At 34.1% G+C, this 13265-nt stretch overlaps 1 protein-coding gene across 2 annotated transcripts in view; it reads left to right on the plus strand.

Annotated features, from left to right (window-relative positions):
* Window positions 1-13265, plus strand: part of WDPCP (WD repeat containing planar cell polarity effector) — a 371882-nt gene that overhangs the window by 117651 nt on the left and 240966 nt on the right. For both annotated transcript variants that reach the window (XM_081264390.1, XM_081264391.1), the window contains exons 6-7: window positions 720-790; window positions 1052-1111. In XM_081264390.1, the coding sequence (XP_081120516.1) occupies window positions 720-790; window positions 1052-1111 (131 nt within the window). The remainder of the gene's footprint in view (window positions 1-719; window positions 791-1051; window positions 1112-13265) is intronic.

The following is a 13265-nucleotide window of genomic DNA, read 5'->3' on the forward strand; positions in this document are numbered from 1 at the left end:
GGGGATTGAACCCAGGGCCTGGCACATGCTAGGCAAGCACTTTAGCAATGAGCTACACCCACATTCCAATTTTATATTTTTAAACAGAACTAGTTTTAATTTGTTTTAGGTTAATATTGTGACTCTACAAATAATCTAATCTTTCAGTTACATTTATTTGAAACAAACAGAGGCATATCATTATTGAATTGCTGTGTAGATTTTCAAAAAGATTATTTTAAAAAGTATTATTTAGTGTCAAATTTGTTTAAATTTGAATTCCTCTCATTTAAATTCATTCATCTGTCATTTTGAAATTTTATTTATTTTCTTCCTGCATTCCTTTACTCATAATAGTTTTCAGATCTGAGTAGGCCACCTGAACGATTTGGAATTTCTTTCAGATATTTACTTATTTACATGAAAAGGTTACTTCAATGGTAAATAGTGGGTCATTTACTATTAAATACTACTAGATTCAGACCTAGCAACTTTCCCAGGGATTCTCTTAAGTCTTGTTGGTTGTCATCAGAAAATTATCATCAGGGAGATTGCTTTGTGGTAAAAATCCTGTTCCTATGACAAAGCCCTTTAAAAGGCTGTCATTTGATGATAGAAATGAAGGCCACTTCCTCTCAATTATGGAGGTGTTTTATTTTAATCTTCCTAAAGCACACTGCTAAGCAGAGTTTTCTTTTTAAAATCATGTTTAACTAACTGTAGTATGTTTTATTTGCCAGCACGAGATTATCCTTGGACGCTCAAAAATAGACGCCCAGAAAAACTTCGAGATTCGCTCAAAGAGTTAGAGGTATCTTTCACAAAGTTTCAAAAATGGCAGTAAACAAATCTGTTTTAAAACATCTTTCAACAGCTTTAATTTTCATAAAGGATCAACTCTCATGGTGATGATAGCTTTGCTTTTGTCCGGTGAGAAGTTCCAAAACAGTTGCATCTTTGTGTGGCATGTTGACTTTTTTTGGGGTGGGGGGGCTGAAAATCAGAAGCACTTTAACTGATAATGACAATGTGTATGGCCAACTGCACTCTCTCTTTTTCTGTTGTTCTTCAGGAACTGATGCAAAACAGTCAGTGTGTGCTGAGCAAATGGAAGAACAAATCTGTCTGTCAGGTAAGATAGTTTGACAAGTTTTTGCAATGTGTCAACAGTGGAGCTGAAAACTATGTAGTAATTGGTATTCTTGTGTTATGATAGGTATTGGACAAAAACTTTTTTAGGAGTCAATATTTCATTGTTTGAATTCTAGTTGACAGATTGACACAGGTCACTAGCTACTTCATTAATCAGTGTAGTTTCACTGACATACTATTACACACTAATAAAAATTTTTTCAGATACTATTTTTAAGTTTGTCTGAATACTGTATTAGATATTTACTAGCATTTAATTATATATATATATACATATATATACATATATATATACACACACACACACACATATATATATATATATATATATATATATATATATATATATTTTTTTTAGTTGTAGTTGGACACAATACCTCTATTTGTTTGTATGTGGTGCTGAGGATTGAACCCAAGGCTTTGCGCTTGCTGGGCGAGCGCACTACCACTGAGCCACAATGCCAGCCCTAATTATATTTTTTAATGAAGAAGAGACCATAGGATAAAAGTTTTTTTTTTTCAGTATTACACTCTAAGCATTTGTGAATATTGTGCTTATGGAAATCAGTAAGCAAACTAGAGCGAGTCATAATATAACAACATATTCAGTCTTAGTTTTTGAATCCTCTAACTTGCACTGTTTATGGTAAGCCATATACTACTTATTATTACTTATCTACTTATGTTACTCTACCCTTATTCTACTATTTGAATAATTAAGAAAAATTTAAATTTAGTTCCTCAGTTGCACAACCAACATTTTAAGTGCTCAGTAGCCACATGTTATCATATTAGACAATGCAGATATATAGAACATTTCACCACAGAAAGTTCTATTGCACAACCCTGTTAGGTCCTATAGAAGATGTGTCAGTGGGCTTAGATTTAGAGCATAATCAGGACATATTAGTGTACATTAATCCCAAAATAATGAACAGATACCTTAGCTGTGCTGAAAGGCTTAAAAAAATACCATTTGGATAAAAAATTTTACTTGCTTGTGATTAAAAAAAATAATCATCATCCATAAATTGAAGTTGCATCATTACTACTAATAATTTTAATTTATTTATGGGATCAAACATCCTGTGTTAATTTAAATTTTTATCTACAGTATAATTTATTTCATGTGTAAACATTCTTGTTTGTAGTTTAGGTCCATGTTGTTTTTATCCATAAATCTACAAAACATCAAATTTATAGTAATTATAAAACATATCTTAATCTGCCTTTAAAGAGACCATTGTTTTACTGGATTTTATTTTTTTAGACACTTTTTTGTCTAAATCAGTTTACCTTTTGTCATGGAGATATATAACTATTTGTTATCTCCTCAACTGACATATATTTCCAGAAAATATTTACAAGGCTGAATTAATATTTTTAGAAACATAATACTTCTTAAATTCTTTTCAGAATACTATTCAAAAGGATGGGATTGTCTTAAAATCACAAGTTTTGCATAAAAATGTTTTAATCAGACTTTAGATCTTGAATACAAAATGTACTCCAGGAAGTTTCAGACTTAGTACAATTCAAAAATACAGTTCTTTATGCCATTACTCACTTTAAAAACAGGCTCAGAATTATTTGACTGGAGGGCAAGCCTGCCACCTATAGTAAGGGGTGTGTCTCATGGTCTCCACCCTTACCACTACACAGGTAAGTTGGAACATGTCAGGCATCTTAAAATATGCAGTGGAATATCCCAATAGACAATCCTTTTAAACAGACATCATTGCCTTTCAATTTAATAGCAAGTTTATGTGTGGGTGGTATGTTAGAGAAGGATATACCTCAATATTGAATTAATTCAACTCAAGAATCTTCATGATAGAGTATATATAGCACAATTATTTTTTTCATTTAAAGCAATTTGAAATACTGGTTATGCTTTTAACATTTCCAATAGGATTTATTTTATGTTCTGTCTTATTTTGTGCTTTATTTTTATGAAGTATAAGATATTCCTAAAATAGACCTTTTATTCCCAGCACATTGTTGGTGTCATATATCTTAACAAGGTACCTTCATCTCTGCCCACAGGCCAGGTCAGTTTTACATTTTTGGGACTTTTGAGAGACTTCCTAACATTATCCTTCTACTTCCTCAGTGTCTAGACAGGACCTTACTTAGGCCTTCTAAAAATGTGTATGAGTTTTATTCCTAAGGATCTCTAGTATCACAGAAAGGTAATATTCTGATAGTCAAACTAGATTTTTTTTAGCTTAAGGAAAAAATTTCTTAGCTCTTTTTGTTTTTGGTAAATTAAAAAAAATTTTACTTTGTGGTTAAAAAAAAATCTCATCAGATTCCCTGAAGGTCTTCCTTTTATGTGCCCATTCATTGTGTGGTTTCAAAAAAAAAAAAAGTGCATCAAATTCTCTTATTTTTCCCCCATTTATTTAGCCCTAACCTGGCAGCAGTTGACCAGATAAATATGACTCTTATAAAAGAAGTGAAATAAAGCTCCTGGGCATCTTGGTACTAACACACTTGGACTGTCAATCTTTGAATCAGGCTACTCCTCTATGAATATAAATGTTTTACCCCAAAGAAATGATAAATTTAAGATTTAGGGTATTTATCTCAGTTGTCATCTCTTTAAGGGATTTTTAAATAGTCCAATTGTTTACACATCAGTGAGGCAACTACAGCAATAGAAAGGATTTTAGAGGAGGCAATCTGGGTTGGATCTTTTCCTGAGTCAAATAATGAGGATTTATAGGTTGTCATCATTACTAGAGCTTAATATTGCTGATCTAATGACCTATAAATTATATCATTTAAAAAATACTTCCCTCCACTTGTAAATTCAGAACAGTTTACAAAGAAGATTTACCTGTGCATAAGTTTGGGATAAAAATTGTCTTTTTGAGGTTGGTTTTTCAGACTACGCCTTTTCTTAGTTTGAGATGCATTAAAAAATGTGACACATAATTTAGAGTTTTTATGTATTAATCAAATTTCTCACTTTTTTGGTATCCTATATTTAATTCATAGAAAGTATTTAATAATTTCCTGTTTTGAATGTATTAAGTCATTTTACAAACTTTTCTTAGGGAAAAGTAGTTCCAGCATTAATATACTTAAATTGTTCATCATTCTGGTGGAAGCTTTTAATTCCAGAAAGAATTATGCTTTAAATTACATTCATATTTGCAGATTATTGTATAATTAAAGGAACATTTTCAATAAGCAGAGATCTAACTTCACATAAATTGATTTTTAGATTAAATTAATTGACTCCTGTGTATACATTTAGCCATAAGTATTTATAATATATTCAACACTACTCGGTTTGTGTCCATAACAATTTTAAATTTTCAGGTGTAATATTAAAAAGATAAATTTTTAAAAATAGTTTCTATTTTAACTTCTGTAATGAATTATTTGAAAGGCTATATAAAAACACAGATTGTTTTCCACTTGTATCACAGATTGTGACCTTATGGAATTCATTTGATCACAACTTATTTAATTGTAGAACCTGATCATTTTTTAATCAAATTGTATGGAAATCTATTTAATTTCCTCATTAAATAATAATGGACAAACCATAGTATTAAGTTATAACTACTTTATATAGCATATTACTTATACAAAATCCATCATATAGTAAAACTCCCTTGGTGGAGGCCTTGTGGGAATGAATCACTGAGGAAATGCAAGGTGTGGCTGAGTTCCAACATAATTAGCCAAGGAAAATAGACATGGAAACACCAAGAAACTAATGACTATTGAGTTGTAAGATACCAAATAAAAAGACAGTAGAAGGTAGAGAAAACATAGGCATTAGTGTGATATGAGATAGTTAAGAAAAATTTTGCAGAGAAGTTATAATTTTACTCAGGCCTAAAAGGATGTGTAAATTTGGTTAAGCCGAAGAGAAAGGCTTTGCACAAGGGGATTAGATGAACTGAGAATTTAGTGGGATGACTACATGGTAATGAGGAGGTGGGTCTATTTGGCAATAAATGGTTCATATTGAAAAATAAAATTATATGTTTGAAAGCCAACTTGGAGCTTTTAAAAGAGACACTTTAATATTTACATTAAGATATTCATACATTGTCTTATATAACACTATAATACTTTTATATCAGGGAAATACTGTATTAAAATTAGACTTATGGAAGAATTAGTCTTGCAGTGGAATGTAAGGTAAAACATGAAAACCCAAGGAACGCTATTGGGATTTTGATTGGAATTGCATTAAATCTGTATAGTGCTTTTGGTATATGGCAATTCTAATAAAAATCCTAATGACATTCCTCATAGGATTAGAAAAAGAAGTCATGAAATTCATCTGGAAAAATAAGAGACCCAGAATAGCTAAAGCAATCCTTAGCAAGAAGAGTGAAGTAGATGGCATACCAGACCTTAAATTATGCTACAGAACAATAGTAACAAAAACAGTATGGTATTGGCACCAAAATAGACTGGTAGACCAATGGTACAGAATAGAGGACACAGAGACAAACCCACATAACTACAGTTATTTATATTAGACAAAGGTGCCATAAACATACATTGGAGAAAAAATAGCCTCTTCAACAAATGGTGCTGGGAAAACTGGAAATCCATATGCAACAAAATGAAATTAAAACCGTATCTTTCTACCATGCACAAAACTCAACTCAAAGTGGATCAAGGACCTAGGAATTAAACCAGAGACACTGTGCCTAAGAGAAGAAAAAATAGGTAGGCCCACATCTCCATCATGTCGGATTAGGCCCCAACTTTCTTAATAAGACTCCTGTAGCACAAAAATTAAAATTAAGAATCAATAAATGGGATGGATTCAAACCAAAAGTTTCTTCTCAGCAAAAGAAATGATCAGTGGGCTGGGGACATGGCTCAAGCGGTAGCGCGCTTGCCTGGCATGCGTGCGGCCCGGGTTCAATCCTCAGCACCACAGCCACATACAAACAAAGATGTTGTGTCTGCTGAAAACTGAAAAATAAAAAATATTAAAATTCTCTCTCTCTCTCTCTCTCTCTCTCTCTCTCTCTCTCTCTCTCTTTCTCTTTCTCTCTCTCTGTCTTTCTCTCTCTCTCTGTCTTTCTCTCTCTCTCTGTCTTTCTCTCTCTCTCTTTCTCTCTCTTTAAGAAACAATCAGTGAGGTGAATAGAGAGCCTACATTTTGGGAGTAAATTTTTACCACTTGCACATCAGATAGAGCACTCATCTCTAGGATATTTAAAGAACTCAAAAATCTTAACAGCAAAACACACACACACACACACACACACACACGCACACACACGCACACACACACACCCCCCATTCAATAAATGGGTCAAGGACCTGAAGAGACACTTCTCAGAAGATGATATACAATTAATCAACAAAATATGAAAAAATGTTCAACATCTCTAGCAATTAGAGAAATTCAAATCAAAACTACTCTTGAGATTTCATCCCATCAGTCAGAATGGCAGCTATTAAGAATACAAACAACAACAATTGTTGTCGAGGATGTGGGGGGCGGGGGGGGGGGAAGGCACACTCATACATTGCTGGTGGGACTGCAAATTAGTGCAGCCAATATGGAAAGCAGTATGGAGATTTCTTGGAAAATTGGGAATGGAACCATCATTTGACCCAGCTAACCCACTCCTCGGTCTATACCTAAAGGACTTAAAAACAGCATACTACAGGGACACAGCCACATCAACATTTATAGAAACACAATTCACAATGGCTAAATTGTGAAACCAACCTAGATGCCATTCAGTAGATGAATGGATCACAAAAATGTGGTATATATACACAATGGAATACTATTCAGCATTAAAAGAGAATAAAATCATGGCATTTGCAGAAAAATGGATGGAGTTGGAGAATATAATGCTAAGTGAAGAAAGCAATCCCAAAAAACCAAATGCTGAAAGTTTTCTCTGATATAAGAATGCTGATTTATAATGTGGTTGCAGGGGGAGCATGGTAGGATTGGATGAACTCTCCATAGAGCAAAGGGAGGGGCATGGGGTAGGAAAGACGGTGGAATGAGATGGACATCATTACCCTAAGTACATGTATGAAGACATGAATGGTGTGACTCTACAGTAGACAACCAGAGAGATGAAAAATTGTGCTCTACCTGTGTAATATGAATTGTAATGCAGTCTGTGGTCAAAAATAACAAATTAGAATTAAAAAAAAAGAAAGCCCAAGGGAATAAAATCATTTCAAAGGATAAGTAAGGAGACGAAGGTGCAGAAAGTTTTGAAAGATAAGAAATAAATTTAGAATGATTTAAAAAATTGGTTTTCCCCTGTTATATGTGAAGTTAATCAAATGATGATATTATTGGAAATATGGAACTAAAGTGAAGGGTTGGAGTTGAAAATGTGATAAGGGATAGCCAAAGAGATAATATTAAAATCATCCAATTGGGTGCCATCATGGGGGGAGGTGATTATCTTGGGAGTAGAACTAAGAGCCAGAGACCTTGTATTCAGGGAAAATTGAGTCAGCAAAGGAAGCAGAAAGAACAATCAGAGCAATGAGGAACTGTGAGGTTTTTTTCCTGTAAAAATCAGAGGGTTAATAGTCAGAGGACCTGAAAAAAAATCAGATTGTTTTTTGTTTAATATAAATATTAAACAAGTCTCTTCTAAGTCTCAATATTGTCATTATTAAGTTGTCAATAGGATTTATTGAAGTTCAGCAATAAACCTATCTTTATATTAGGTACTATTGAAAATATTGGGTGGAATTCTTACCTTTGAAGAATTTCATATTTGGAAAATAAAACTAATATACAAAGTGAAGGTAATTTAAGATTAAATTATATTTCTCAATACAGTATTTAAACACATCTAAAGTTCAGGATTGTTGCTGATTGTTACTGATTAAAGATTTTATAGAGGAGTATGGGCTTAAACTGAGCTTTGAAGGGAGGATATAATTTAGGCAAGTATAAAAGAAAAGGAGGGCATTCGTGGTGGTGGGAGAAAGTCTAACCCAAGATAAATTGTCTTCAGATAATTAAAAAGCAAGGCCTAGAAAGGTAGCCTGACAAGATTTCTCCATAGATATTTGATGACCTCTTTTAACCTATACTTAGACTATTGTTTGCTCTGGGGTTGACCTGGTTTCACTGTTTATGATAAACAGATGAGTAAAGGAAGCCTTTGGGGCCAGTGAAACTTAGCCAGTAGCTGCTTAGTGCTGTAAATTTTCTCACTTTACAGTGAAGCCTGAGTTAATAAGTCTGCCCATGCAAACCAGTTTTCTAATTACTTTTAAATATAACCAAAGAGCCAGAGATCACCATACTTTGACATAAATTCTCCATCTGTAAATCCAAAAAATTTAAGTGTGAGGCTAAAACAGACAATAGAATGAATCAGGGACAATGTAGTAAATAGAACTAAATTAAGAGAATTAAAATTAATACCACAGAAATTAGAGAAGCTGTTGCATCCTGTTTTTGTTTTTAGTTGTAGATGGATACAATACCTTCATTTTATTTATTTATTTTTATGTGGTGCTGAGGATTGAACCCAGTACCTTATTCATGCTAGGTAAGTGTTCTACCACAGAGCCACACCCTAGCCCCCAATTGTTGCATCCTTGGAAGAAGATTAACATGCTGATTGAAAAAAGGAATAAACAAGAAAAAATAAACGGAATTATTGTAAATTAAAAATATGACAGCACAAAAATAAAAATTAGCAGAAACACTGAAAGATAGTTGAAATATCCCTTAATGGGGAGCCACATGACAAAAGAACCTAGTAATGAACCCATCAGTGATAGAAGATAAGAAAATTAGAGCACCAGGCCATAAGGTCCAATGTCTAATAATAGAAAACAGAAGAAAAGGAGCTTAGAAATAATAGAAGAAAAATTCCTAGAACTGAAAGATGTACATTTCCAGTTTGAAAGGACCAAATGATTGAAAAGAAACCAATAGGCATTAGAAAAAGGTATATCTTATAAATTTTTAGAAAACCTAAGAGAAGATCCATAAAATTTTTATAGCTAAAAAATATTTAAAAATGCATACAAAGGACTGAGATTAAGAATTACATCATAGTTCTCAATAGCAACACAGAGTTTGAAGATAATGAGGTCTTCAAACTCTGAAACAAAGTGATTTTTACACTTTTAAAAACTGTCCTTACTTAAATGATAGTTTAGAAATCTATTTTCAGTCTAGTCACTTTACTCCTATTCTTTATTATGCTTAGTGTCTTCAAATTCAGAAACCTTATTCCAGTTCACAATAGAATTTGGAATTCTAAATTTTCATAAAGGACATTTCAGGTTTATTAAGTCTTTACTTATTGGAAGATGGGCTGTCATAAAGAAAGCAGTAACATAAATAAGATTATTGGAATTCAAGAAACAGGGAGTCTCACATAGGAAAGAGGTAAAGCAAAATCTTAGAATGAGGACTGTGCCTTAAGCCTAGAGAACAACTAGTTCAAATTGATGAAAGGGATCTAAAATTTCAGGAAGGATACTGAGAAGAAGGAAAGGAAGTCATAGATCATCTGAAAAGAGAATTAATAAAAGGCATGTAAGTGATAATAATGAGATACAAAAGAGTTTAAGTCCTCATTCATCATAACACAAAGTCAACAAGTGATGACTAAATGAAGAAATAACATATACTAAAGCCATTGGTAGGTGTTTGTCCATTCATTTTTCCATACGATGTTCAGAGTGGCAATATAGCCAATGAAAGTATTCTGCTTCCCTATTCTTCTACAGCTAGAGTTAGCCTTATGAAGTGTTTCTGGTGGAAGGTCACTGGTGGGAATGCAAGATAACTTATCAAAGAGGCTTTTGTTCTTTGCCTACTTCAAGTCTGAATTTGAGATAAAATGCCAGGAGGAGAAGGGTCAGCTTATGACCACTCATTCATTGAATATTTATTTAGTTCCTGCTTCATATCAGAGAATATTCTATGTTCTAGGAATAGCAGTGAACAAAAGGTACAAAAGTTACCAGTATCCCTGTTCTTGTGTAGTTTCTGTTGGGGGAGAAAGGCAAGAAAAGATGAAGAAGTAAAATATACAATTAAATAAGATAGCAAAAGCATTGGAGAAAAATAAAGCAAGAAAGATAGGAAGTATAGTTTACCAACTATGGTCAGGCAGGATGTGCCTGATATTTTGTGGTCAAGAAAGGATTTAAGATATCCTGAGATATAAATGTAAAAGAAGTGAAGGAGTAAGCCATGGAAGACGAAGAGGGTTCTAGGTAAAGGGAACAGCAGGTGCAAAGACGCTGAGATAGGAATATACTTAATATATTGAAAAACAGCAAGGAGTCTATAGGACTTGGGTGGACTGAGCAACTAGAAGAGTAATGGGAATTGAGGTCAGAGAGGAAACAAGAAACCAATTTATATTGGGCCTTCTGGCACATTGAAAGGTCTTGACTTCTACTCTAAATGAGAAAGGAAGCTCTTGACAAAAGAGGGACATGTTTTAATTTGGGTCACTCCAGTTATTGTGGTGGAAATAGAAAAAAGGGAGTGAGAATAAAAGAAGGAAGATCGGTTTCTAACTTCTAGGTTCTTACATTAGTCCATGGTAAGGTATAATGGTGGTTTTGGCTGATTATTAGTGGTAGAATGGTAAGAAATGGCCATGTTCTGGGGTACATTTTGAGTGTTAGGGTATCAGAATTTGCTAATAGGGTCAAATGTGGGGTACAGAAAAAACTTCCAAGCAGTTGAGTGAGTGAAGTTGCCATCCACTGAGATGGGAGAGATTTGGAAGAGACATTTATTTTTATTTTTTTAGTTATAGATGGACAGAATGCTCTTATTTAATTTATTTTTATGTGGTGCTAAAGATTGAACCCGGTCCCTCACAGATGCTAGGCAAGCACTCTGCCACTGAGCTACAGCCCCAGCCCAGGAAGAGACATTTTTGAGGGAAATATCAGGAGTCCAGTTTTAGAAATGTTGTGTTTGAACTGCCAATTAATAACCAAGTGAGAATGTAAAAAAGACAAGTTGTAAGAGTTTGCTGTTGAGAGAAGGTTTTGAGCTGCAGCTGTAAAATTGAGATATAGCCATGCAGATGGTGTCAGTGCCAAGATATTGTTTAAGATCACCAAGGCAGGGTCTGGGGTAAGTGGCTCAGTGGTAGAGCACTTGCCTGGCATGTGTGAGGCACTGGGTTCGATTCTCAGTATCACATATAAATAAATAAAATAAATGTCCACTGACAACTAACAAATATTTTTTAAAAAGATCACCATGGCAGTGAATGTAGACAGAAATAGAGGAGGCCAAAGGGCTGATATCTTGGGTCCCCTAACATTTGGAGACTGGGGAGGTGGAAAAAGAAGGTGGATGATAACAAAGGGAATATGGTTCCCTGAAAAACAGGTTTCAAGAATAAAGTCAAGTGTTCCTAGAATGCAAGATAGCAGTAACCAGATGCCTGAGATTGTCCATGGGGTGGGTAGCATGCGCGTCACTAGTGACCTAGATAAAAACAATTTCGGGGGATGGTGAAGGTAGAAGCCTGATTCAAAAGTATTTAAGAGAAAATGGAAAGAGAGAAATTAGGGGTTTACAATATACAATGGGTTTAAGGTTATAAAGGAAAATGGAGAAATAGGAAGAAGTGAAATTAAAAGAGATTTGAAGTTTTCTTTTTTACATGGGAGAAATTATAGATGCTGGTAGGCTAATGAGTGTGGTTCTATAGAAAGGAGGGAAATCAGTGCAAGGAAAGGGAGAAATTAATTGCTGGAGCCAATGGCAAGAAAAAAAAGAAAAATACACCTTCAAAGGAGATAGGGACCAGAAAGTAGATGCGTTATGCGATGATATCATGAAGCTGTCCATCAGTCGGGACTGCTTAACTCTACACTTATTGTTACGTGAGAAAACCAAGCTCATGTTATGTAATGTTTTTTGAAGTTCTGGGATACACAAGATAACATATGAAAACATTTCTGATTAACACAACATATTATTTAGAAATGTTGGGATAAAATAGAAGAACCTGTTAATATTTGAAAGTAGTTATCTTTGATGAGAAACTAGGGAGATAAGGCAGTAAATAGTTGTTTTGATTCTAAGTATTCTTTGACGGTTTAACAATTTATACATTCATTTCTTTATATCCTTTTAAAATGTACTCAGAGTATCAGTTTGGGTCTTGTAAAAAGCACATACCAAAATGGTACTGGTGGTGCAAAAGGTTTATAGAGGAGATGAGAAAGATAATGGGGAAGGAAGCAGAAGTAGGTCGGGAGAGCTGTTCAACATTGGGGCTGATCTGAAACTCTTGAAAGGAGAGGGAAGGAAGAAGGATTGTGTAGAAAGAGCCATAGGCTGAAGCATGGTGCTGAAAAAATTTCAGCTGAGCCAAATGTTGCTCCTTACAGGAGTTTTCTATTGAACAAAATTGGGCTGGTCCCATACCCCACTATCCTCAGTCATTAGCTGATATCCAACAGGGAAAGTGTAGAGTCCCATCAGTCAGCTATTCTCCTAGCCTTAAAGAAGCTCTGATTGGTTCATATTAAAGCCATCACACTCACAGAAGTTTACATTAAACATTTTATAAAGAATGTATGTGTGTGCCCCTGTGGCTTGGGAGGCTAAGACAGGAGGATCTTGAGTTCAAAGCCAGCCTCAGTAAGGCGAGGTGCTAAGCAACTCAGTGAGACCCTGTCTTTAAATAGAATACAAAATAGGGCTGGGAATGTGTCTCAGTGGTTGAGTGCCCCTGAGTTCAATCCCTGGCAACCCCCCACCCCCGCAAAAAAAAAAAAAAAAAAAAAAAAAAAAAAGAATGTGTGTGCTTTTGCACTACATACAACACTGTAGGAATTTTATTGTTCAACTAGTGAGCTTAATATCTTGTCCTAATAATTACTCTTGTTTAGTCAAAAAAATTCACTCCTTTCTCAGAAAGATAGAAAAAAATAATTTGTTTTAACTTGACAACTTGAATCCAAAGTTTGATGACCTGTGATAATCTACTGATGCATCAGTTGTTTACATTTTAGAACCCAGTTTTGAAACATGCTTATGACAGAAAATTTTCATTCTCTTTATAATAATGTGTCTTTGTATCATCAATGAACATTTCCTTTCTATTCTCTTCATAAATGGTTCTTTCTTCTCTTTTATTTACTGTTTT

Source organism: Spermophilus citellus (assembly GCF_964194105.1).
Source record: "Spermophilus citellus genome assembly, chromosome: 13".
Classification (NCBI taxonomy): Eukaryota; Metazoa; Chordata; class Mammalia; order Rodentia; family Sciuridae; genus Spermophilus; species Spermophilus citellus.